This window comes from Microtus ochrogaster, linkage group LG12 (genome assembly GCF_000317375.1).
Source record: "Microtus ochrogaster isolate Prairie Vole_2 linkage group LG12, MicOch1.0, whole genome shotgun sequence".
In the NCBI taxonomy this organism is placed as follows: Eukaryota; Metazoa; Chordata; class Mammalia; order Rodentia; family Cricetidae; genus Microtus; species Microtus ochrogaster.
In genome coordinates, this window is record NC_022036.1 from 3,796,177 (window position 1) to 3,823,510 (window position 27,334).

At 38.5% G+C, this 27,334-nt stretch overlaps 1 protein-coding gene across 1 annotated transcript in view; it reads left to right on the forward strand.

Annotated features, from left to right (window-relative positions):
- Positions 1–27,334, forward strand: part of Tpk1 (thiamin pyrophosphokinase 1) — a 355,540-nt gene that overhangs the window by 203,308 nt on the left and 124,898 nt on the right. Inside the window, exon 7 of the mRNA XM_013352468.2 lies at positions 16,568–16,714. Coding sequence (XP_013207922.1) covers positions 16,568–16,714 — 147 coding nt within the window. The remainder of the gene's footprint in view (positions 1–16,567; positions 16,715–27,334) is intronic.

Consider the following 27,334-nt stretch of genomic DNA (forward strand, 5'->3'; position numbering starts at 1 on the left):
GGTGGTGGGGAGGAGGCAGAAACCCTTAATAAATAAATAAATTAAAAAGAAAAAGAAAAGAAAAACAGCGAGTGAATTCACTCACCTTTAAAGATGCCCTTAGAACATCTCCCATTTTGATTCTCTGCTTCATGTTTATACAACTATTTAGATGAAAACTGTTGTAAAATATCATTTTAAAATGTGTTATATTTGTTTATCCTGTAGAACATTTGTTTAATGATGTGAAGATGTTTTGAATTCTTTTGTTACATTTGTTTAACTTTGTGAAGCTGTGTTACTTTACCTGTCTAAAACACCTGATTGGTTTAATAAAGAACTGAATGGCAAGTAGCAAGGTAGGAGAAAGAGTAGGTGGGGCTGTCAGGCAGAGAAAATAAATGGGAGGAGTAACCTGGGAGGAGCGAGAGGAAAAGAAGAGGAGGATTCCTTGGCCTAGCCACCCAGCCAGACATGAAACAAAAAGGAAAGAAAATATACACAAAAATAGAAAAAGGAAAAAGCCCAGAGGTAAAAGACAGATGGAATAAATTAAGTCAATAAAAGCTGGCAAAAAACTAAGAACGAGCTAAGGCCAAGCATTTATAAGAAAGAATAAGCCCTTGTGGGTGATTTATTTGGGAGCTGCATGGCAGGCGCTCCCAAAAGAGCTAAGAGTAAAAACCCCCAACAACAGAAAACTGCTAGGAAATGTTAGTTTGATACTGGGCAGCAGTTAAGCTGAAGGAGAAGACCAGGACTTTGCTATCTTTCCATATCTTCAAGGGATATGTTTCATAACATGATAGAACGCCATCACATGTGGAACTGCCCCATGCGGTGTGTTAACCAGAGGGATTCCGTGGACTCGCTGTTTATTTTTGCATTCTCTATATGCCCTAATAGCCTTTTCACCACTCTTCATCGCCCCTCCTTGGCCCCAGGTCTCTCTGTTGGCATTCCATCACACTGCCTCATGTTCCTTCTCCTATGTCCCTTGGCTTCTGCTAACAGTTCTGTACCATTAACAGCCTAATCTAGCCAACTCTATCCAAAAAATACAAAACCATATTTCTACTAGCTAACTAGTGAGACAGGCACTTCAGTGTGTAAAACAAGATTCACTATCTTTCTCACACTCTCATTCTTCTTGTCTCACTCAGTGGCATTACCATCCATCTACCTGTATATACTTTAAAATTACCTTATGTAGTCCTCAGTGGCTGATCACACTTATTTAAAATTCTACAGGTTTCTCTCTATTGCATACAGCTTTTTCTTCGCAGTCTTACTACATTGGCTCAGTTGGTTTTGTTCACCCTCTGTAGTCCATCCTCTTACTGAAAAGTCACATGTGATACATTAACTGTACAACTGCTTTAAATCAATAATGATCTCCCTTTGTTATGTATTTGGGAAACAGCTGGCCAGGCACTGAATGTTTTTCCTGTAACGTGTGTACACATTCCAGAAGGTGCTGTGGTTTTCCTTTGCACATGTACTCTGCGATTCAACCTGGGAGCTTTCATTCTCCTCAAACATTTGGCTAGATTTTAATAGTGACTAGAGTTATTATAAAAATAACAGTCCAAATTTACTTTTTTCTAAACTATTAGTACTAATAGCATTATAACTACAATGTAGGTGCTCAGGGTCTTGGGCAACACTTGGATCTGTTTAGCCATGTGATGGTAAATAGCTATTTAAGTCTCAATTTTAGTAAAATGTGAGTACTAACTTACCTTATAACAGAATCATATGGTAAGTCATGACCACTAATATCCTGTAGTCTAATTCAGGAAACAGACAGGTGGAGCAACTCGGATTTGTTATAGATGTTTTACACCACCTTCAAATAGATCCAACTTTGTTGTTTGATAGATTTCTCTCAGATTGTATATCACCTGTCTGTGTCATCCTTTCATTTGTAATTTGAGGGAGAAATGGAATGACAGATATTCTTTGTAATGAGAATGTCGCTCATATTGGCAAGGCTCTCCTTGGCCTCTCTAAGCAGAACTCCTCACCCTTCCTTTCCAGCCTGTTGACTCTGTTCTCCTCATAGCCTCCCTTGCTCTTCTGTCTCCCTAGCACAATGGCATCTGGCACACTTCACATCTAGAGCATTTGTTTCTTTGATATCTTTGAATGGTAGAATACAGGCTTCACATGAACAGGTACTCATGTATATCGGCTTCCTGTTATGTCCTCTGCACCCAAACTATCTGGAACATGTAGGAGCCCCATAAATATTTATAAAATAAATTACCATGTTAAAAATTTGGAAAAATCCTATTTAGTAAACACTATTATCAAATGTTAGTAAACATTTTTGCCAGCTTTTTTTTTTGGGGGGGGGGGGTTCGAGACAGGGTTTCTCTGTAGCTTTGGAGCCTGTCCTGGAACTCCCCTGGTAGACCAGGCTGGCCTCGAACTCACAGCGATCCACCTGCCTCTGCCTCCCGAGTGCTGGGATTACAGGCGTGCGCCACCACCGCCCGGCTCCCAGCTTATTTTAAAAAGCCTGTTCTTTTAACACAGATCCTGACCCATCATAACTGAAATGTTTGTTTTAGAAATAAATGGGGATAGCCACGGTTATCTATCCACTATTGCATTTGTTCATATATTATATTATTATTTGATGTATTAAATGTGCTTCTGTATGGATATAAATGTTTAACATAATGATTGTTTTTTATAATTTTGGTGGGATGTGTATTGTATGTAATTGAAAATTATTAAGTTCTTACATTGCTTTCATTCTGTGATGTATAAGTTATTCTGGAACTTCCATCTCTTTTCTGTGCTTTAAGTTACTAGTGCATGTCAAGAAGAAAAATAAGATAATATACTGATTATTTCAGAAAACAATGCCATTGTGAACTTGATGATAATAAGTGTGTCTTGAAGAAGTGATAGAATACCCTGTACTTCCAGCACCAACTCTGTAACTGAGCCACTGTTTGTAAAAAATGTGCATCAAGCTCCACCTTCTTTGTCTTTATTTTAGTCTGTCTGACTTGCCTACCTCAAAGAAATGTTAAGAGCTTAAATAGGTAATGCTTTCTGAACTTTGAGCAAGGAATACGAAATGTATACTGTATTTATCTACACATTATAATCAATATTTAAATATGTCCACATATACCAATCCTCACATTTTAGTGCAGAGCCAGCATTGTTTCCTTTATCAGGTGCTATAGTAATTTCCATGTTTTGGGACAAATGCTGTACAGACTGAGTGCCACACAAGGACATAAGGAAAAGGAAGTTTCTGATCACCAGGTACTAACATATTGTTTCCTAGATGATTTTGTAGGGGCTTTCAGAAGAAGAACTCTCATCTGTTTCTTGTTATTTAATAGAATATTTAACTATGTAAAGATGTATTACACTTGTTTATGCTGCATGTGCTTAAATAGGTAAAGGAGTATTGCTTTTGTTTATGCTGCATTTGTTTAATTGTGTAAAAGTGTGTTGCTCTTTTAACTTGCCTGCCTAATGTACCTGATTGGTCTAACAAAAAGCTGAACAGACAATAGCTAGGCAGAAGAGGGATAGATGGGGCTGGCAGCAGAGAGAAAAGGGGAACCAGTCAGCCAGGGGCCAGCCATCTGAAACCCTGCCAGTCAGACGCAAGGAAGCAGGAAAGTAGGATACTCAATACATACATGAGGTAAACAAGCTTTGTGGCAGCACATAGATTAATTAAATTAAAAGGGTTAATTTAAGTTTTAAAAAGCAGCAAGGAATAAGCCTAAGCTAATGGCAAGTATTCATAATTAATAGTAAGTCTCTGTGTCATGGTTTGGTGCTAGCAGTCCAAGAAAGCCTGCTACAGTTTCTCCTTCACAGAGAACAGAAATCTATTTCATAGTGCTGCGCCACAAGAGAAAATGGATAAACTTCGTGCTTTGAAGTGACTAGGGAGATGCTGCTAAGGACATAACAAGTGTCCCACCTTAGAGGCTGTGGCAGTCTAATTCATTCTTGCATGAAGAGCAGTGTGTGTTTATAGGCCCCACGACACAGGTTATTTCTCTCTGATTACCAGGAGTCTCAGTTTGATGACTCACTTTCCAGATGGAATTTCCTATTAATGTATAGAGTGACAGCTTTGGTGGTTGTGGGGATCCTTTACAGAAGACACAGGGCCTTAGAGCAATATGAAAATTTAGAAGCCAATTCTGGAAAACCCTGTGTCTTGAGGCCTTCTGCGAGATTGATGATTGTGCAAGAGAATGTGCTGGCCACAGTTTAGTAGATAGAAATGCCTTTGTCTTTCTGTTTGCTTGATTTTGTTTCTCTCAGAAAGATATTGAATGCAGTAGTACTTATTTCAGTAAATGAGGTCACCCACATTAACAATGCTGTATATTTTCAAGTGTGATTTCTGCATAGCTATTAAGTCATGACTGAAAATCCTGAAATGATGTTACTGCATCTCATAGAGATTCTTAAGCATATCAGTATATCCTTCATAGTGATTCACTAGTGATCATGAGGAGAGCTATGACTCTTTCTTCTGTCTAAGTATACTCTCTTTGTGTCATCTTAAGCTTAAATATCTCAGGAAATTCCCTTTAATTAGGAGAAGATGGACTCCTGTGTACTCAGCTCCTGCCCTTGGCTCTGCAGATAGAAGAGAAACTGCTTTCAGGCTCCACTAGTGCTCCGCCTTCCTAAGAGCAGTTCTACATAGCATTCATGTCTGTCAGGGCGCAGTTCCACAGCAGCAGGTGCCGTGCTCCAGTCTACACGTGTAGGATATAAATGAGAGCACATCAGCTTCTTTCCTGAGCACCTTCCCCTCCTAACACATGCGAATGTCTATCTTTCCTAACGTAAGCTCTCGTGTGATGATACTCTACAGCACATTAAGAAACAGCACTATATGAACACAGTTGCATTGATCACCTTTTTATCTCTTTTAGATGCCTATAAAATTGACCTGAAAAATTCCGATTTTTAAAAGCATTTATAAAAATAAAATATTTCATGAGAAACATATTATCAAATAAACATTTTAGACCAGATTATAAGTTTACTGTGATATATTCATTTGAAGTATGTTTAGGAAAGTGGCAAATAGCATTGTGGGTATCTTCAAGGTAAATCTTAAGCATAATGATATAATAAATATGTTATATACATGGATGAGCATGCGTGCAAACTTACTGCATTGTAAGAAGTAAGCTTTAAGTAATTAGTGTCACTGCAGTGCAGATAGCTTTTCATTTGACATTATAAAATGGTCTAGCTCATATCTAGAAGTCAAAGTCCTAATACCAAGTGCAAAATTTGCTACCCCAACATTCTATTCTTCCTAATGGTAGAAAGGGATTCATTAACATAGGCTATTTATATTCCACCATCTTGCAATATCAAATGATGATTATACTACAGCAAGTCTGATAGCTCCCATTTATAAACTACACAATAAAAAGTGAAGATAATTTTAAACTAGTAAGCACTGAGGAAATAGTGCATGAAAAACACTGCAAATAGCCAATTCTTTTTTTTTTAGGATAAAACAATTATATTTTATTTATTATAAGGGGGAAAACTCACGAAACAGGAAACGAGAAACCCAAACACAGCAATGTCCAGCAGGAAAAAGGCACAGAGAACACATATACAGAGGTGCACACCTTTTTACCTGGGTCCCAATGAAGCCACGCCTTAACTAAGATCCAGCTCTTAAAGATTATTAGTTAACCAGACTTTCCCCATCAGAACTCAGGTTCCCAAAACAGATTGTGTCTCAAACAATGAGGTAGAACACTCCTGAGGAATGACACCAAAAGTTGTTCTCTATATTCACACGCACACACACACACACACACACACACACACACGCGCACACACACGCGCGCGCGCGCGCACGCGTGCGCGCACGCGCGCAACATGCACCTCTACACACAATAAATAAAAAAGAAAAAACTAAAATTTTTAAATAAAGTATGTACCTCCTGAATGACCCTGCAATTGTAGTCCTGGGAGTTTATTTTTAAAAAATAAAATAAAATTTATCCCCAATTGAAAATCTATACACAATTATTCTTAACAATTTTATGAAACTTAGACAAACAGTGCTACATACATACCCTCAACAGTACCACTCAGCAATGAAAATCAATAAGCTATTGATACAATTTAAACAGATTTCAAGGGCATTACATTGGACAAAAGAAAAAGCTATCCATCCAAGGTCCTGCTAGAAGGCTCCGAGAAAATTCAAATAACAGGACTGAGTGCTTACTTAGCATGTCCAAGACCGCAGAATTGATTCCCAACAAGGAAAGGAGAGAGGGAAAAGAAGAGGCGGAAATGCAAGTGACATTCCATCTGATGTCTGGAATGATACTGGAAACACTAGCAGGATTGGAGTGTGGAAATGATGCTAGCAAAAGTAAGAGAGCTCACAGAGTGGATGAGCAGAAGCAATCACTGCGTACGGCACGGCTTGGCTTACACACTGTTACACACATGTGCTGAAAATTAAAGTGAATTACCCTGGGAGATGGGGACAAAGGTAAAGAAGGTTTGGGGACCAGGGGAGAGGATGGTAGGAAAAACAACTGACCTTATGTGCTGTGCCCACTGGGTATACAAACTAAGATCCGATGTAAATTAATAAATATAAACCATCTTTCTTTGGAAAAAAAGAATTCGGTCTAAGTATAATTCAAGAATGGCACAGGACATACGTTTACAAATTATTCTCTCTGTGAACTTCAAATTTAACTTAAGCATTCTTTATTTTATCTTGCGATTCCACCTCTAGTAACCATCGCAATACTGACTCACAGGGGTTTAATAAGCATTAGTCCAGTGTGAGGAAGTGTATTCAGAGGAAGCAATGATCTAGGAAAGGAACCTTTACACCTTTTTAGTCACATTGAAACATCCACCTCCACTATCCTTAGCTCATAGCAATCACTGGTATACTTGCTATTTCTGAAATTTTGTATTTTTGAGAATGTTACTTAAGTGGAATTATAAAACATGCATCCTTGTGAAAATAGCAATTCTTATTCTTCCAGAAGTGGAAACCGGGCATTTGATGCATCAAGTTAGACAAGAATATGCAACCAAGTGTTGTTTTATGGGTGAGGCAAAGCAAGAAGTATTGTGAAGTGAGAATGAGTGATCACGAGGCAAGGTGTTCTCATTGCTGTTAAAAATGACCACACTTTCAGAAGTGTGAATCATTGGGACCAGAGGTCAGTGCATTTCCAACATGGTTTGGGAAAACATCTGCTTCCTCTTTACCTGCACAGCTATGAATGAAGAAAGATGGCGCCTGTCCTATCTCTTGGGATCCAAAACCCATTTCCACAGAAAGGGAAGGAGACTGTTTAAGTTGCGAGTCCTTTCAGATATTTATCTTGAGTAGAACAGCGTGCATGTTAGAGAATATTTAGCCATTGTGAAAAATTCTCAGTATATTTTAGTAGGATTTCAAAGCCAAACTTTTCAATTTTTCATTTGGCTACCAATCAGTAATTTAACCTCAATTGACAACATCTATATAACATCAGTTGTAATAACCTAAGTCTGCTTCCAATCAGTGAAAACCTAGGAATGTGTCATAAGTTATATGTTTTCATTTTCATCTGAATAACTACGATGGGGAGGTTGCTATAGGAGATGTGAACATTATAAACCATGAATGATACATCTTCTCATTTCTCCAAGGTCTATAATTCACAAAAAAATACTTTGGAATTCTTTTTCCCTAGAAATATTTTCATATCCTGACAGTGGGAAGTTTGGACACAAAAATTATCTCCAGTAGGCTTTATACTATTCATGCTGTTAATTCCTACACACTCTCGTTTTCTATAATTTTACTCATAAACATATTTCTGACTTTTCTTCACGAAGCTTTTAATTTTCACCAGAGTTAAGTAACAAAATTAAGCAAAATTAAAATCGAAAGACTCATGAGAGGTTTTATTCTGTTCTGCTTTCCTTGCCACTCAATTCTTGGTAGTGGAAATGTAAACCATGCAGATTTCCTCCTGGAATCCATTAGATTATTTACATCAAGAAGGCAAAATAATGCATTTCTACATCTTTCTAGATATACTTGTTGGTACTGAAAGCTCTTTTATCTCAAGAGAACTCCTTGCTATTGCTTGAGAACGTATAGTCGACTCAGACAAGGAAATGAGTGTGTTCAGGGGTCCTTCTTGGGGGAAAGACTGCATCATTACCAGACTGACTTTGATATGTTTGACTACAAGATTTGGAACTATTCCAGGGCAAATTCTAAAAAAGCATTTGAGTCCTGTGGGAGTGAACTCAGCAATTATGCCCCCACGTTGTCATGTACTGTACTTTAAACTGAAGGGCTGCATGGGTGTGTGAAAGCAATATGAGAACAGGTGATCCAGTCTATAGCTACACCAAGTGAGAGGATTGAGGCAAGCAGAAAATCCCATCCATCTCTACACAGTATATGTAAAGTTCTAGGGAGGGAAAAGGACACAGCTGTCATCAGAACCAATTTGTTGCATCTGCTTATAGAAAACTATGCTCTCTAGGTAAAGAATCTTCATCTCCAGATAATGGTACTCCACTAAAGAACATTCAAAATGATTTAAAAAAATAATTGTGTGACTTCCTTGCTCATGTTCTCCCTCCTTATGTTCCTCATTGGGACCTTGGGAGCTCATTCTGGTTCTCCAATGTGGGTCTCTGTCTCTATCTCCATCCATCTCCAGATGAAGGTTCTATGGTGATATGCAAGATATTCATCAGTATGGCTATAGGATAGGATCATTTCAGGTTCCCTATCCTCAGCTGCCCAAGGAACTAATGGGGGACATCGCCCTGGGCACCTGGGAGCCCCTCTAGGTTCAAGTCTCTTGTCACCGCTAAGATGGCTCCCTTAATTAAGATATATACTTCCCTGCTCCCATATCCACCCTTCCTTTATCGCAACCATCCCATTTCCCCAAGTTCCCTCCATCCTCCCCTTCTCACTGTTCTCTCCCCATCTCCTCTTACCCCCATCCCACCCCACCCCCAAGATCCCAATTTTTTGCCCAGCAATAGGAAGTCAGGACTGCGAGGGGTGCACCCACCCACTGAGACAGTGGGGCTGATCTATTGGGAGCTCACCAAGGCCAGCTGGACTGGGACTGAAAAAGCATGGGATAAAACCAGACCCTCTGAACATGGCAAACAATGAGGGCTGATGAGAAGCCAAGGACAATGGCACTGGGTTTTGATCCTACTTCATGTTCTGGCTTTGTGGGAGCCTAGCCAGTTTGTATGCTCACCTTCCTAGACCTGGATGGAGGGGGGAGGACCTTGGACTTTCCACAGGGCAGGGAACCCTGACTGCTATTCGGACTGGAGAGGGAGGGGGAGAGGAGTTGGGGAAGGGGAAGAGGGGGAGGGGGAGGGAAATGGGAGGCTGGGAGGAGGCAGAAATTATTTTCAATAATAATAAAAAAAATAATTGTGTGGTTGTAGTTTCCAGGCTGGACTGGAGAATGTAATGACAGTAATGTAATGTAATGACTAATTCACTTGCAAAGTTGCTCCAACATTATACTTATTTTTTCCATCAGGTGTTTTAGAAAAGAATATAGACCCTAGAAATTAGCATTAAAGTATGTATTTGGTGTTGAGTTGAATTTGTTGTCTGTTTGTTTGTTTGTTTGTTTCATTTAGTCTTGAGTCCTCAAACAAACCATTCAGATAATGAACATTTGATAGTGTGTTAGTCACTCTGCTAATTGTTGTCAGTTGAGAAAAGCAAACTGAGCAAGATGTAGTTCTGATTTGAAAATTTGCTGTCTTTTGGAGTAAATGCCCTTGTGTTTGTATTATCTAATGTGTTGTCACCATAATACCACAGAGGACCAGTACTATGGCTGTCTGCTTTCTGCCATATGGAGATGCAGAGTGTCAATCTGCAGACCAGTCCAAGTCCTCACCAAAACTGGGTGCAGTTTCACCTTGGACTGTGCATCACCTGAACTGTGAGAAGGGAGTATCGCTCAGGTTGTCCTGGCTGTACTCCTTTCTTATAGCTGACCAAGCTCAACTGACAAAAATGCTTCTGGCATTTCTTAATCAACAGCATGTTTAACAAAGTACATGTCCAAGGAAACTAACTTTTTTTCCAGCTTCTCATTTTGCTTCATGCCAATCACTAGAATCATTTTATATGCATATTAAAACGTGTTTTAACTATTTCGTTTGCTTTAAACTGTTTTCTTTTGCTTTTTATCTGTAATGATCGGATACTCCTGGCTCTAGTTAATTTGTTTGCTCTGTCTTGACTCAATTATTTTGTCAGTGGATGATATTTGCTCTTCTATCTTCAAATTTTATAACATGTAATATAATTGAACCAATTCTCAAACTTTTATTGAAGCCTCATCATTGTGCAGTTGTAAATCTTTGAAAGTTAAGAGCTGGTAATTATGTCATGTAATGTGACTGAAACCCTTGTGTTTGTTCTTGTTAGGTTGTCTATCCAGACACTTAGTTCTTCTGTTCTGAGGCAAGGAAAACATATGTCTTGGTTTGTACAGCAATGTCCCTATTTCTGTATTCTGTATTTATAATATTCACTTTTACTTTCACAAGCATCTCACTTTGTACATTAAATCATATGATTACCCTATCAGGGAGAACCACAAGGAAACTGCCCAGTTATGCATCCCCAGAATTCAATTTCTAGAAAGTAAATGTAATTAAAATACGCTGACAGTCATTGTTCTTACAGGAGATGGTGCGTGTTGTATCTAAGTCTTTTTGAGGTCAAAGAAAGAAAAACTTCTCATTTGGTTACTGAAAGGTTTTTACTGCTTTAATAGAGAAGTAAAATCACATCTTCCCATGGTATTATATGCCCCTCAGTTAGCCTTGCCATGGCTCTGTTAAGACATTTAAAGCAAAGCCCAGTTTGTCACTCGTTTTTCAAAACAAAATAGTTTCAGTTACTATTTAACTTATAATAGTAAAAACAGAGAACCTTATGTGGTGGTTTGAAAGATACTGACCCCCCCAAACGAAGTGGCAGCAGTATTACAAGGTATAACTTTATTAGAGTAGATGTGGCCTTATTGGAGGAAGTGTGTCACTATGGAGGTGGACTTTTATGTTCAAGCTATAACCAGAATAACTCAGACTTCGTCTACTGTCTGTGCATCAAAATGTAGAGCTCTTGGCTCCTTGACCAGCAGCATGTCTGCTTGCACACTGCAATGTCCAACCACAATGATAATTAAACCTCTGAAACTGTAAGCCACCCCAAGTAAATGCTTTTCTTTATAAGAGTTGCTGTGGTCATGGTGTTTTTTTCACAGCAATAGATAGCAATAGATACACTAAGACAAGTTACTAGAAGAAAGAAGTGAAAAGCATCTTGAAAAACTTGCTAGTATTTAGTTCAGACCTCAAATAAAACCCAAAGAGTTCTTGTGGCATGGATGCAGCTAGCTGGCTAATCAGGTGTGGATACTGTAGATGGATCACTAATGTAACATGGAATTTTTAGATAGATTTTTGCTAAATGTCATGACCTGAATAGCCCGACAACTTTTATAGTCATCACATGTCTTGCAAACTAATAAAATACTTGTAAATTATCTTGATCTAAGGGCAGGAAATGCATACAAATCAGGATATTCTATTTTTTCATATTCATTTTAATAAAAAGAAGAGCACAGGAGATGTTTGCTGTCATGTGTATATATGAATCAAACATACAATCTAACAATACGAAACTGAACTTTTAAGCCAGAGAAAATATCACTAGATAATCTCACTCTTATTGCCTATTGCTATAGCTGTCATAGTTATATGTTAGTGACATTAATTTAAAAAAAAATAACTTTTGGTCAATATTTTTCTACAATACTGTTACATGGTAAATTCCATGTATTTCAGATTCTCCTTTCATTATACCTACATCTGGTTACTTTGAACTCTCCTTTTCCTTTTTACCACAGTAACTCAGTTTTGTCCACATGTACGTATTGTAGTTATGTTTGTAACACCATGAAAACTCTCCATAATCTCTATTTATCCCACTCCTCTTGTACCCTCATCCCATATTTCCTTCCCTCCAGCACTTACATGTGTTGACTATTCTTTTCTATTGTCCTTCTGTTCTTGTTTCACTCATCCATCTGTTCAATAAATACTCACTGACTACTAGTAATAGAAAGCCTCCACCTTCGTGTTAATTGTAGTATATTTCTGCAGTCATAACAGGATATACTAAATTATTAAACTGTTTATCATTGCATTGTTTTGAGAGGGGTGGGAGTTTTAAAGCAATGGAGTAAAGCCATCAAAAGAATATCTGGGGATAATGTGCTCCATAAAGAAGGAACAGCAAGTGCAAAGTATTTGAGATGAAAGTCGTGGTGTGTTCATGCAGTAAGAGAGACAAAGGAAGTATGGCTGGAATAGAGATGTGAAGAGGAGAAATGGGCCTGGGAGTGGTGAGATCACAGAAATGACCAGAGAACAAACCCTGTAGGCATTTGTAAGTCCTTGTAAAAATCACTGTCAGTCTGTTTTGAGAAGAAGAATGCCATGATAAGATTGACATTTTAGCTGGATTCTTTTGGTTACTACATTAAGATAGATTGTAGACAACACAGATAGAAACAGTAACTCTCGGTTAGAGGCTATTGCAATTCATGTGAGACATAGAGGTGGCTCATATTCCTCCCCAAGTATTGGTTGCTTGGCCATGTTCCTAATAAAATTGTGGTAGTGAGTTGAGAAATTCTGAGACTGCTTGGGTATTAAAGCCAGTATAATCTATATGGATAATAGATGATGATAAAAAAAATGAGATAGACCTCAGTCATTATTCTGTGGGGTTTAGGTGGAGCAGGTGCTATGGGATGGATCTTGGAAGTGAATGATAGTAAGCAGCTGGATACAGGAACATGAGCTTCAGGAGAGGAGGGCCCAAATCTAACACTCAGACTGCTGCTGTTTAAGCTTTCTCACTGGGGCCTAGCATTAGGCACCAGGAGCTTTGTGGAAACTCCTGGGTTAATATGGTCTCTGGAGCCTTACCACAGTCTGAAGCACCTCCCACCTTACAAGCTTCTATACCTAAAACAGCTTCCTGCCCCTTCTTTGGTCTGTGCTGCCACTCTCGTTTTGAAAATAGTCTGCACCAGCTCACCTAAAGCAATTTCTGACTGGAGGTTTTAGTTGCATTTTTCCATCTTTTACCATTCACTTTCTTGGGTGGTTGGGATAATTCCTAACAAATGATGGATGATCAATAAATATTTCTGTCTTTCTTGTTTGCCATTTGCTTATTAATGAAACTTATACATATGTGAGTTGTATATGTAAGGTAGTAAAAACCACATGTTAATGTTTTTCATTATAATGCCACTAACTATTCTGCAGGATAGCTCATTGGATAAAATGCCTACTGTGTAAGAATGAATAACTCATTTCGGATCAATAGTAGCCATAGAAAAACTAGTCATAGTGGTGTAGTAACCCTAGCCCTGAGCAGACAGCCTAGCCAACATTCATGAGTTATGGGTCAGTGAGAGACCCTGACTCAAAAAACATGGCAGAAGGGATGGTGAGATTTTTCTCGACAGTTTGTATTTGCTCTTTCAGGAGACTCATTCTGATACCCAGTTCCCACGTGGTGAGTCACAGTCATCCTCACTCCAGTCCCCGGTGATCAAACACCTGACCTCTGTGATGTGCAGACGTGCCCTTGGTGCAAGTGTAGACATGAAGGAAAAACACTCATGCATTTAAAGTAAACAAATCTTTTGAAAATTAAGAAAAATACTAAAACATAGGAAATGATTAAAGAAGACACCCGACATCAACCTGTAGCCTCTGTGTGCCTGCCTATGTGCACACAGGCATGCTTGTCCCCCCCCACACACACACGAACACACACCACACATAAATACAGACACATGCACATGCATGGATGCACTCACACTCACACAGACACACACACCACACACACACAGACACATGCACTCACACACACACACTTCAGTTTTTATCTAAAATATCTACAAATAAGATAGAAGAACTTGTCATTTAGAGAGGCACAATTATGTAAATCTCATTATGTTAACTCAGCCTGGATCTCAGCTTCTTGCCACTGTTTCTTACCATTTGTTTTTCTCCGAGTTCTTGTATCCTCAGCTCCCTCAGGAAATCCAGAGGCTTCTCCATTGCAAACACTGCTATTGCCTATGGTTTATGGGCCCGTAGGCCGGGGGCTATTCATTTATGTCAAAGGTTCTCACAAGAAATGACTGGGAAATGAAAGTAAGTGCATGGGGCTTTGAAGATCCACACATGGCCTGTTGTAGGTGGGACTCCCTGCCCCATTGGCACTGATGCAGAGATATTCCTCTAACCTTGAAACTCTTACAAGTGTGTGTCAAGGGTGCGTCTGCTCCTCCTTCTGAATATGAAGTCCCATTCCAAGCTAGAAGAACAGAACTTCTGAAGTAATCCAAAGATGACCCCGTGAACCCACCTGCGGCTTGCACTGATCCTCTGGTGTTTCTAATCAGCCTTGCTAAATACTTCCTGTAGGGAAAATGAGTAGTGATGAGGAGTAATGCTGCTTCTGAAAAATTCAGTGACTGATTTACAGATATTACTTATTCATTATGCTATCCTATTGCAGAAGATGGGAATTAAATTCCAACCTTAAAGGTTATAGGATCCCTCAAGGCCTAGAGTATATTAATGAAAAGTTGAGAACCTGAAAAAAATTCAAGAATCTGTATAGTGAATAATCTTCCTTCAAACCTAGATTCTGAAGTGAATTTAGACTCAGGTAGGACTATGACAGTGCATTTCTCTTCAATTTAAAACAAAGTGTTTTTTGTATTCCTGGGGTCATAAGTGGTCCTGACTCAGCTGGACTGGAGTGGGCTTCACTGTGACGTCTGTAATGCACCAGTAGCACCTCACTGACTCCCAACAGAAGCTGACTCTGTCTCACATATTGGATTGCTTACAATGAGTTTGCTGTTTCCTCTAAGATAAACTCATACCTTCCAGATGCCTCTGTAGTTCAAATGACACCTGTTTCTGTGTTGCTCTAGGCCCCACATCTGTCAGCGCTGTAGAGGACTCACTCTAAAAGAACCACCTAGGTACAATAGATGTGTGGTTTGTCTGTCTTAAACTAGTCGAGCTTGAACATGAAGCATCTTATCCAAATGTAAATCCCTAGTCTTCCAACGCTGATAAGGTTATGAATAGGAAGTGCATGCCAAATTTCTTCATTCTTCTTTGCAATTTACATTTTGATGTTTTGATAGAATCCCATTATTATTTTTATATCCCCAGCAAATGATGATGCATCTCTATTTCCTCTTTTAGTAATCTCTCTCTCTCCCTCTCTTCTTGTGTGTGTGTGATGGGGGAGAGTCTTCTGTTTCGTGTTAATTTCATTGGTTAAATAAAGAAACTACCTTGGCCCTTTTGATAGGACAGAAAATTAGGTAGGCGGAGTAGACAGAACAGAATGCTGGGAGAAAGAAGCCTAGTCAGGGATTCACCATGATTCTCCCTCCCGACACAGCCGCAGGTTAAGATCTTCCCTGGTAAGCCACCTCATGAGCTACACAGATTATTAGAAATGGGTTAGATCAATATGTAAGAGCTAGCCAATAAGAAGCTGAAACTAATGGGCCAGGCAGTGTTTAAAAAAATACAGTTTCCGTGTAATTATTTCGGGGCATAAGATAGCCATGCTGGTGACTGGGTACCGGGGACACAGGCCCGCCACTCATATTACAACATGTGTGTGTGTACATATGTAAAAAAATCTCTTTAGTTATTGGGGTCTTAAGCATCTTATATATATTAGTCACTGTGCAAAACACCAGAACTTAAAAATAGTAATTAAAGTAAGTAAATAAATAAATTAAATAAATAGACCAAAAACACTGAACAGGCTGTCAGGTGGCTGTCACTTATAATTCCTCTCAGAACTGAGCAGTCTCTACTGGTGCTTATGTCCTGGATTATTTTTATGAAATTCTGCCATCTTTATAGACCACATGTTTTCTAAATTTTAATATATTTTAAAACCTACCACCAAAATACTTTCCCTTTAAGCAACTATTACTATGTAAATTGATTATTACTACAAGTTTTAAATGAATGCAACGTTTTAGTATACTATCATAATTAAACCCTTCTTTCCTTCTGCTTCATGACCAGTCTATAAGCTCTGAGTATATGGACATGTTATGAATCAGAGAAGCTGTCTGCATGGAAGGGGCATATGAATGAAGTGCTAAAACAAGACCTGCTGGTTTGCTAAGTGCACAGGCAGACAGTAAATACTGTACTTGCTAATATAAAAGTATATGTTGACACCCAGCTCTGCTACTTTCCATCTCGGTGACCTTGAACAAGCAACTTGTTTTCTCCTCCAAGGAGCAGAAATGGTGCTTGTTTTCCTTTTTGTTTATCAAATATTACAGTAATGAAAGCACTGTTCGAGTATTTGATTCTGTCTCATGGTTTTACATTGTTCAAATATATGACTTTCACTTTTCCTTTCCTTGCACAGGTTGACATGATCGTGACCCTGGGAGGACTTGGTGGGCGTTTTGACCAGATAATGTCATCTGTGAATACCCTTTTCCAAGCTACTCACATCACCCCTTTGCCAATTATAATAGTCCAAGAGGAATCTCTCATCTACCTCCTCCAACCCGTGAGTAAACAGTAACCCTCATCAGGACTCCTGGAGAGCAGGAGTGTCCTTGGCCTGCCTTATGTGTATTTTTATCTATGGCCCAAATGACTGAACAATACAAAGGTAGTAAAATACTCAGTATTTCTGTCAGTTGTTTTTGTTTTTGTTCAGAGAGAAGGGGAAAAATATTTTAACTGCTAAGTAAATTCCCTAAGAATTAAATTGAGCACTTTTGCATTGTGAGCAGCTAAATATGAATGACACTTGAGAAGAACCTAAACAGAGAAACACAGGTTTAGCAAATATTTTAATCGGAATCCTCATGTAGTTAGAGTGTTGTTATTATAATTGGAAACTGGATTTGATTTTGTTCAACACTTTAAAGGAATTCTTTAGCTTTTATTATTCATAAGTTGCCTGATTAATTTTATTCCCTCAAGTAATTTGCTTAAGATGATGTCACTCATTTCCAATGCAAGCATCAAGAAATTTTCTGCCAGTGTAGAGCACAGAATAGAAGTCTTACTATAGAACCAAATGCCATAAGGTTGACTGGGGCCTATAGTTAACTTATCCTGCATGAGAATTTTTAAGGAAAATGGAGCATGTCTTTTTGTCTCTCATTGTGTGTTTCTGTCGACTTCATCTACTACATGTCACCTGTAGCATGCCAACAGTGTAGACTGTTATTTTCTAAGACAGCAGGCCTCATATCATATACTCACTTTTATTTATCAAGTTCTGCTTTGTTTGGTTGGTTTGGTTTGAATATTTGGCTTTTTTCATTGCCTGCTTTTTTGTTTCATGCAAATATGTGTAATGAAAACATTCCGATTTCAGATTCCTTGACATCATCTCACTGCAGTAGCCACCAGGCTAACAGTATTTGTTGCTTTCTGTTGCATTGCATGGCAGTGAGGATGAAGAGAAGTAATTATATTTGATCTGTCCCCTCCAGTTCATGCGCAGTGAAGGAGACAGTTATAAAAACACAATCATCATTGCATTCATCAGTTTTCTGTTTATAAATTCTTATGATAACCAACTGCTAAATGGAGAGGATTATTGCAGCTCATAGTCTTAGCAGTTTCAAGCCCAGGATCATTTGGCCCTGGACAGTCAGTGGACATCATGGCCATAACATTTGATGAGATAAAACTACTCCCCCTTCTGTCTGAAACACAAAAGAGGAAAAAAAGGAACATGTTCCTGGGGTCACAGTCACCTCCCAGTTGACGCAATCAATGTTGTGGCGGCCTCCCACTAGAATCCACCTCCACAATCAACTAGATTCTGCTTCCACATTCCCAGCGATTCCGAATAGTGCCATCTTCGACATGAAGTTCTGTCACATGGCCTGTTGGGGACACTTAAGGTTCAATGTATAGCAGTAGTGCAATGATTAACGTTTAGTAGATAAAGATGTTGAGAGACTAAATAATTTGGGCATCATAGAATAAGGAGAGGATTCACAGAAACACTTGGTTTATCAGCTCAACATTTTATTCACTGAATTCAACAATTACTTACAATACACATACTGATGAGAAGCTTTGTTTCTAGAAACAAGCCAGTATAAATAAGAGGGAAAATGCTTGCTTCTTTGGCATTTTACTGAGCTTACATTTACAAGTGTGAGTCCAGGTTTGCTATGGGAGATGATGAGAAAGGCATTGAAGACAGCAGCTATAATGAGGAAAATAGAGGTTCAGGGTATATCATAATGTGTGATTGGAATGTTACCCACAAAAAAAATATCAGAAGAATTTCTTCTCATATTTTTTTCATTGATTTCTTGCATCTTTACTGTTTTTGGTATGTTCTGGGCTTTCTGAAGCAGTCAGTTTGGGGGTCTCTGAACTCCCCATCGCTGCACTGCTGGCTATCAGCACATCACAGAGGCTCTCTACTCTATAGTTTCGTACACTGCACTACTTCTTTCTCCCCTCTGCTGCCACTCCAGCTGGGTGTGTGTTAGAGTCTTTCACTGTGTCGTATGCATCACTAAGCTTCTCTTTCATAGCTTTTGCATGTCGGTCTCTCTCAAGTCTTTTACCTACTCTCCCTTCTCTTCATTATTTAAGTCAGCACTGTCTGACCACTCAGCCTATTCACTGAGACCCACCCCTGCCTAGATCCTACTTTTTCCTATGCTTGCCCTTGTTCACATTTAACTATTAAAATATAAATGTCGATCTTACTTGGTAGTTTAGAATAATTCGTATATGTCAGATGAACTGGCTTTTTCTATTTTCTAACTTCAGTTTCTTCTGTGTTGTGTGGTTTAAAGCTACAATTTTACATCTCTGAAATCTCTACCTGAGGAAATTGTCTGAGGCAAGGGTTAAAAGCAAGCCCAAGAAAAACATACATTTGCTTTCGTCAACCTGCTGAGTGGACACCTATTCCTGTTCACTGGACCATTAACAAGCTGGAACATTCTCTCTGAGACTCTTCTGTAGCATCCATTAGTGTGACTCATTATTGTAATACCTCTGAGACTTTGATGTCTGATGACAAAATGTGCCATCTAATGTCCCTCTTCTCAGCTGTATAGAGGCAAGGCTTGGTTGGGCCATTTTCCCAACATCCAGTGGGAGTGTTTATATTCATTTTGATGTGTTGGGTCTCTGCTCTATATGGCAATCTCCTAGACCTCAGGCTTTAGCTGATATTCACCAACTTAGAAAGCACTGTCAAGATAAAAGTTACTTTTGTTCTTTTAAATGGAAACTTTTGTATTTCTAGGTATTGTTCTTTTTAAACGGATCTGATGCAATTTAAAAGGATCCTGTTAATATTTTTCTAGTATCTCTTTTATTTTCTGTCATGTAGGGTACAATGAACTACACTGTTTCTCTAAATAATCAATATTAATTAACTTCAGATCTGAGAGATTTTCCTGGAACCCAAGGTTTTCTCATTGGGGGAGGGGGGCAGAGGATGACTGTGCTAGAGCAGAGCAGTGCTTCCTCTTTAATGGCCACCTGAAGCAAGAATGCAGGTCACCAGGGAAGAAGAACTGTGTGCCCAGGAAGAGAGGACACCAGATAAGCACAGAGTTCTGCCTCTGTAGAGCTGCCAGAAACTCTAGTTCTGAGAATGTTCAGGCATCCGGCCCACATGGCTTATGAGAGTCTAGCACAGTGTGTCACATTGAGCTTGTTAAAAAAGAATTCCAGAGTCTTTCAACATGCTAACCGTGCTATGGCCCACATCCCCATGCACAATACCCTGTATATTTTCTCAGCAATAATTTTGGATTTGCATCCTTGAAATAATTAGAAAATTCCTTATCCTTAAGAAATAACTATTACATAGAACAGGGCCAAAAGCTCATTTTGGATCACACCTAATGAGCTTTTGAAGGGGAGCAAGGCCTGGCTTTAACATCTACCAGTGGATTAACACCGCAATCTTTATCACTGTATTCTAGGGAGTTTTTTTTTAAGAGACAAATCTAACCCTCTGTCTTTCTAAAATATGTTTAGTAAAAGAATGGCAAGAGAATTTTAGTAACAGAAATTAAAAGGCAAAATGGCAGTGTGAGGGCTTTGTTCTTCAAATGGTTTTATGTGACCTTCATGCACTTAACCAGTTTTGCTTGTGTGTGTATGAATTGTGAATGACCTAACAATGAACTCGATGCTAATGCTTGCTAAACCTTTTCTTAAACAATAATTCTACATCTTAGCAATGAACTGGAGTGGTTGGGTTAAACTACTTAGCCTGATGTTTGCTTGTGTATAGTCTATATGAAATATGTGCATTCGAGTGTGTGCATACACTATATAATATGTATATTTTTAGAGGAGTGTGCACAAGAGGTGCTCCACAGGATACTGTTCATTGTTACTGGGAATAATGATCATGATTTTAATCAGGAAAGAAACACTATAAATTGTAATTGAAAACAGTTTCAAATGCCATAGAAATAGGCTCAAGAAAACCAAGACCACTGTGCCTTGGCATCAAATAGAGAATGACTTAAGTTGTTTAAATTAATATTCATAGTGCACTCTCAGGTAGAGTGATAATTTTGATGCTTTAATATGAAAGCTTTCACTTAACCTTCATAACCATACTGTAAGGAAAGCAAGGCAGATAATACAGTTAAACTGTAAGGGTTCTGACTCAACACTTTTTCCACAGCACTACTTTTTCTCTCTCATAGAATTAATGGACTAAGAAAGAAATGACAAGCTCTTAAAACAGGTCATAGCCCAGAGGCAGGAAATTATCCATAAGCAATGTGCAACTGAATGGCCAGTTAGTGGATGTGCGTGTAGGTTCAAATATTTTTTCATATACATAACATGCATACATATAAATCCTAACTGATGTTGATACCTACAACATTGATTTCAAATAATATAAATATTAGGTGCACTGTGATTTTTGCAGTGCTAGGGATCAAATCCAGGGCCCTATTCGTTCTAAGCAAGCACACTACCACTGGTCCACAGATTTACCTTAATGTGAGTATTTTTTAAGGCTATAATTTTTCCTTGCTACTATCATTACAAATTAAGAAACATTACTTACTGGATTTTTCTAAACCATAAAAAATCTAATTATAGCAATAATCTTTATCATTATAAACAAATCCAGTGGGTAACATTTATAGTTATAGATTGAGATATAAGATAGCTAACAAGAAGAATAAATCAATCATATGACAGCTTTTGATTATGTTTAAATGTATCTTCTTTTTTGATTGTTTTGTTTTGTTTGAGACAGGGTTTCTCTGTGTAACTTTGAAGCCTATCCCTGGAACTAACTCTTTTGGATCAGGCTAGCCTTGAATTCACAGAGATCTACCTGCCTCTGCTTCCGAAGTGCTGGGATTAAAGGTGTGTGCCACCACTACCCGGCTTTTGGTGTTGTGTCTGCTATATAAATATTAACTGGCCAAGGGCCCTTCTAAACACTGGGACTAGGATGTACTTATTTTAACTTTTTTAAAAGCTTCTGTGTCGAGCAATCATAGATTCTGTGATGTTCTGTTTCTTTTGGAGGGTGTGAACGTGGGATTCTCATGTAACTAGCTTATAGAAATAAGTGATCATAAAAATTGAATAGAGTTATTTTAGCCATTCGGGTCATTTAGTGTATTCCAGTTCACACCCCCTTTCTAGTCCCCTTTCTGCATCTTTGTTAACCAAAGGCTGCATTTTAAAGTGACAGAAGGAGGGAGAAGATGAGCAAGGAAGTCAGGACCAAGAGGGGTACACCCACCCACGGAGACAGTGGGGCTGATCTATTGGGAGCTCACCAAGGCCAGCTGGATTGTGACTGAAAAAGCAGGGGATAAAACCGGACTCTCTGAATATGGCAGACAATGAGGGCTGCTGAGAAGCCAAGGACAATAGCACTGGGTTTTGATCCTACTTCTTGTTCTGGCTTTGTGGGGGCCTAGCCAGTTTGGATGTTCACCTTCCTAGACCAGGATGGAGGGGGGAGGACTTTGGACTTTCCACAGGGCAGGGAACCCTGACTGCTCTTCAGACTTGAGAGGGAGGGGGAGAGGAGTGGGGGAGGGCAGGAGGAGTGGGAGGCTGGGAGGAGGCGGAAATTTTTTTTCTCAATTAAAAAAAATAAATAAATAAAAAGAAAAAAAAGAATTGTATGTAGAGAAAAATAAAAAATAAAAATAAAGTGACAGTCCCATGCTCCTTGGCCTAGCCCCAGTGCGTGTGAATGCAGCTCTTTCCAGCACTCACTATTTTATAGGGGATGTTGGCATGTTTCAGTTAGTGTGGGTCAAATCTCCTGGTGAATGAAAACCCTGAAGGAGCATTTGCTTTTATGCTATATAAATATATATATAAATATATATAAATATAGATATATTTGATCTATCATTTGAAGACCGAAAATTAAAAATGGGATGCAAAATAGTTCTTCCCTGAAAAATAAACTTTCCTCTTTTGCCTCAAAAATTGTTTCTTAAGAAAACCTGCTCAGCCTGAATGAGCAGGAGTCTTTCTGGGACAGAGCATAGGTTGTTAGCTCTGAGGCCCAGTGACTGACGCCCATGGTGGGTGAACTCTGCTGTCAACACATAACCTTGTTTACCACATGGTGCACGGGGACAGGATGGCTCCAGGGTTCACATACAAACTTTCTCATTTTCTGGTCCCATGCTTCCCAGGAGGACAGAAACATTAGCTCTGTAACTGAGCATAAATTATTCTTTATCTTCAAGTTTGATGGCAGTTTGTGATACAAGTTAATAGGATTTATGACCAGGAAATGAGATGTCCCGGAGTTAATAAGGTGTGCCTTTTACATCACCCTAACTCTGTCCAGTCACTCTTCCTCAGGGTTCCTGTATCTGATGTGGAATGCTACTGTAGAGTTGACTTCTGCCAGTTCTTCTCTCACCCAAGCAAACTTCTAAACATGTAAATATGTCTTCCTCGCGATTCTAGTTATGTTTTACTGCTGTTTGGCTTTATCTCTCTCTTTCTCTGTCTCTCTCTCTTTCTCTTTCTTCTCCCTCTCACTATATTAATTATTTACTGTAGGAAGTACTGAGATTTTGTGCAGTGTATGTTTGCAATGCTGGTAATGAATATGATAAAAAGATGTTAATGGTCTGATCAAAAGAAGATAAATATTCATGAGGTAAATTTGGCATGTATGGTAGTTTCTGATGCCCACTTTAGGCTCAGGTCCATGTACTCATGGACACATATTCTCAGTCTTGTCTGTGATAGCATCAAAGAAGTAAATCTCAGCAAGATTTGCAGTAGAGGACAGGAAATGTTCCATTCTAGAAATTTCTAAAAGCCTTCTTATTATATGCCACCCAAGTTTAATTCCTGGTTTTTTTTTTTTCTTTTTTGGTATAATCACTTTTTTCCTTTCCCTCTGTATGTTCATAATATTACTGTTTTGGGATTTGTTTTGTTTGGGTTTTTTGTTTGATTTATTTGTTTGTTGGCCTGGCCTTTTAGAATATAGTACAAACTATGCATTAGTGAAATTTCAACATATGTGAAAATACATTTCACCAAAAATAAAAATGGTCCCGGACCTTAGAGGTTGTTGTAAGGATGGGCATTGCACAGACATGTATATAATTCAACCACAGTTATTTACAGTATTTTCTGAAAGAAAAAGATACTGATATCAGACAGGCATACACCTGCACATGCTTGCTGCTATATTGTTCTCATTAGCGAGATCTATAGGCAAAAGTAAGAGCACAGAAAATGTGGTATATACACATAATACTAAGCCCCAAATACAGAAAGTGTAGTATCTGTGAATATTATTTGTCCATTAAAGAGTAAGATCCCATCATCTGCAACAAAATGCATGAATCTGGAGGGTAGAATGCTAAGTAAGGAACAAATGCAGAAAAACAGATTTCACGTGTTCCCTTTCCTGATATTAGAGTATGTTCACTGAAATGTGTAATAGTGACAGCTAAAGCCTAGATCATAGCCAACATGGTGAGGAGTTGCATAGGAGGATCTTAGCATAGATATAAGTGATAAATTGTAGTGTGCTGCAGGAATCTGGCTGGCTACAGTTTTACAACTGTAGCTCATGTATTCTGTGAGCAGTGAGAAAGAGGAGTTTGGAGATTCCAAACAAAAGGTCATGAGCAAAAGCTGGAAATGTTGATTACAATTGTTTGATCATCAGATTTTTTTTAACATGCATTGAAGTATGTAAAAAGAATCTAAGTGTACTCCATAAGTGTGGTAATTATTTCATGTTAATCAAAACACTTCTAAAAATATCTGAGAAGTAGCAAATGTTAGGTGCTATGATTGATATGGTATTTCATTGAAGGAAAAGTTATAAATTATCACCCTGTTCCTTATAAACTTGAACAGTTAATAATTTTAAATAAAAAGTATTAATTAGTGTCTTACTGTTTCTATTGTGTTTTAACACCATGACCAAAAGCAACTTGGAGGGGGAAAGGCTTATTTCATCTTATGGCTTATAGTCCATTATCTAGGTAAATCAGGCCAAGAGCTGGTGCAGAGGCTCTTGTGCTTACAGGCTTGCTCCTCATAGCTTGCTCAGCCTGCTTTTTTTATCCAGCACAGGACCAACAGCCTGTGAGTGGCCCCACTCATAATGGAATGAACCTCCCACATCTATCACTAACTAAGAAAACATCCTACAGGATTGCCAACATTCCTGTCCTTTGGTGGCATTTTCTATCCTGACGTTCCCTTTTCCCAGATGAGCATGTATACCTTGTGTCAGTTGACAACTACCCAGCAGATGTGGTGTCTCTCTGACAGTGACTGTAAAAGGGCTCCAATCCCTGTCTACTACAAATGGCCAAATTCATTGCGCCTTCCCAATCTTTCTTCCTCTTTGAGATGAAATTACCAATGTCCATGTCCACACTTGTCTGCCCACATTTTATTCTCTTGTGCAGCTTTTTAACTGTTGGTGCTCTGTGCCTGGTCTAGACTTTTTTTTTTTTTTTTTACTCAGTCCATTGCTTTGGTTCTTCTGCTTCTCTTCCCCTGTTGGATGCATGAAGATATCAGCTTGTTTACTTCTGTAAACATCCCTGGGCTTTCCAGGAAATCTTTAATGCCCATTTTTTTCTCTTCTTATCTTCCTTCCCCTCCTCCTAGATTCATTTCCTTCTCTAAGATGTTTAAGAATTAATACAATAACATAGCTTACTATTTTGTTACGTTAATTTTGAGCCATGTTAGTTGAAATCTTTCTATTTTAATGTGAAATAAAGCAGTCACATTTCAGAGATATAGGATTCTCATTTTTCTAGGTATTTCATTGTCTCCTTCATGTTAATTGAGAAATTTTTTCTCTATGGTTTTATCTATGCTTATTTAATGCTAATTAAATTAATTATGCTAATTTTCTTCAACTAAGAATAAAACTACACATTCCAGGTATTGTAGGAGTTGTTTTATAGCATAAAATTCACCAACAACATTCCTTAAATACTTGTTATGTCGTAGACACTGCTCAAGCACCGGGAATACAGAAAGCAGAGATGGTAGTCAACAGCCTTCAGATTGGAAGGAACAGGAGAATAAATATTGAAATTCAGAAATTCTCTGAGAAAGCACAGAACAAGATGGGTAGATTAGAGAAAAGATCAACCCAGGTGGGACATGGAGTTGGTAGTGATTCTAGATGGTCTCCCAGATGAAATGATATCTCAAACATTATATGAAATTATAAAAAGAAAAAAATAGACACTTATAATCTGCTTTGGAGAATATGGTTTGGAGGTAGCACACTATTAGATGTTTGGCTTATAGGAGCTACAGTGCTGGAATTGAGGGCTATAGCAGCTGGGTGTGGTCACAATACAGGAAGATGCTTACATTGAAGGCAATAGGACTTTTATCAGAAAAATGACATTTGATAATAATTTTAAATAGTTTGAGAGCCACTTTATAGAAATCCAAGAAAGAAATAATAAATAACTTTTAGAAATAAATGTGAATATGAATAAAATATAGCAGAGTTCATTTGGGCTGGACTGGGAAGTTGACATTGTAGAAACCTGGAACAGTCTATGTGATGCCTAGGCTACAGACCTGGTTTGTAGGCAGAAGTTTCTGTCCACAAGTCACTCCCAAGTAACCACACAGACACTTAATATTAATTATAAATACTCAGCTAAAAACTTAGGTTTGTTATTAGCTAACTCTTATATTAAAACTTATCCCTATAAGTTTTCTTTTCTATGCCTTGCCACCTGGCTCATGGCTGTTACCTCATTTTCTACATGTTCTACTTTCTCTGCATCTGCTGGCATCTCCCTCAGTCCTCCCACCTTCTTCCCAGCATTCTCTCTTTGGCCCAACCCCTAACTTTATCCTGTCCAACTATTGTTTAGTCATCTTCTTTATTAAACCAATCACAGTGACATATATGTCAAGAAATATACCACACTGGTCTTTTGGGTAAAGACTGTTACAACAGATCAAAATGGGGAATTGGCCAGTCAATTCTGGTATGTCTAAACACTGATGTATTTCTGGAACCAAGAAAATTACCTAGAAGTATATCTGATCTAGCCTGGAACAATTCTAGAAGGGTCCTCTGTGTGTGTGTGTGTGTGTTTGTGTGTGTGTTTGTGTGTGTGTGTGTGTGTGTGTGTGAGAGAGAGAGAGAGAGAGAGAGAGAGAGAGAGAGATACACATAGTACTCAAAGCCTTGTGAGAGAATTCATCACTTCCATTTATCTAGACAAAGTGCGAAATGAGCAATGGCAAATGGTCCTAGGGAGTACCTTAAGAAAAGAAGTAGCACAGCTCTTGAGTCACAATTTGGTTGGAAATTTAACAATTCCATTTTGGGTATAAAATGGAAGCTGAGTAAAATAGATTTCTCTTATGCTCTTGTTTACCACCCCTCACTACACAGATCCCATGAGGCTTTCTTCCCCCTTCATCGGTTCCCTGGTCATCCCTGGACTCCAAATGAAATCTTTTAATGACCTTTTCAAGTCTAGGGAAAATTGTCCCATGATTATCTTTCAAAAAGACCATCACTTATCTTTTCTCTGTTAGTGTGAACTTATTTTTTGCTTAGAAGAAAATATATTTTCTATACATCACTATTTTTAAGCTCTGCTAAAAAATCAGATATTCTAGACTATAATTCCAAATACTG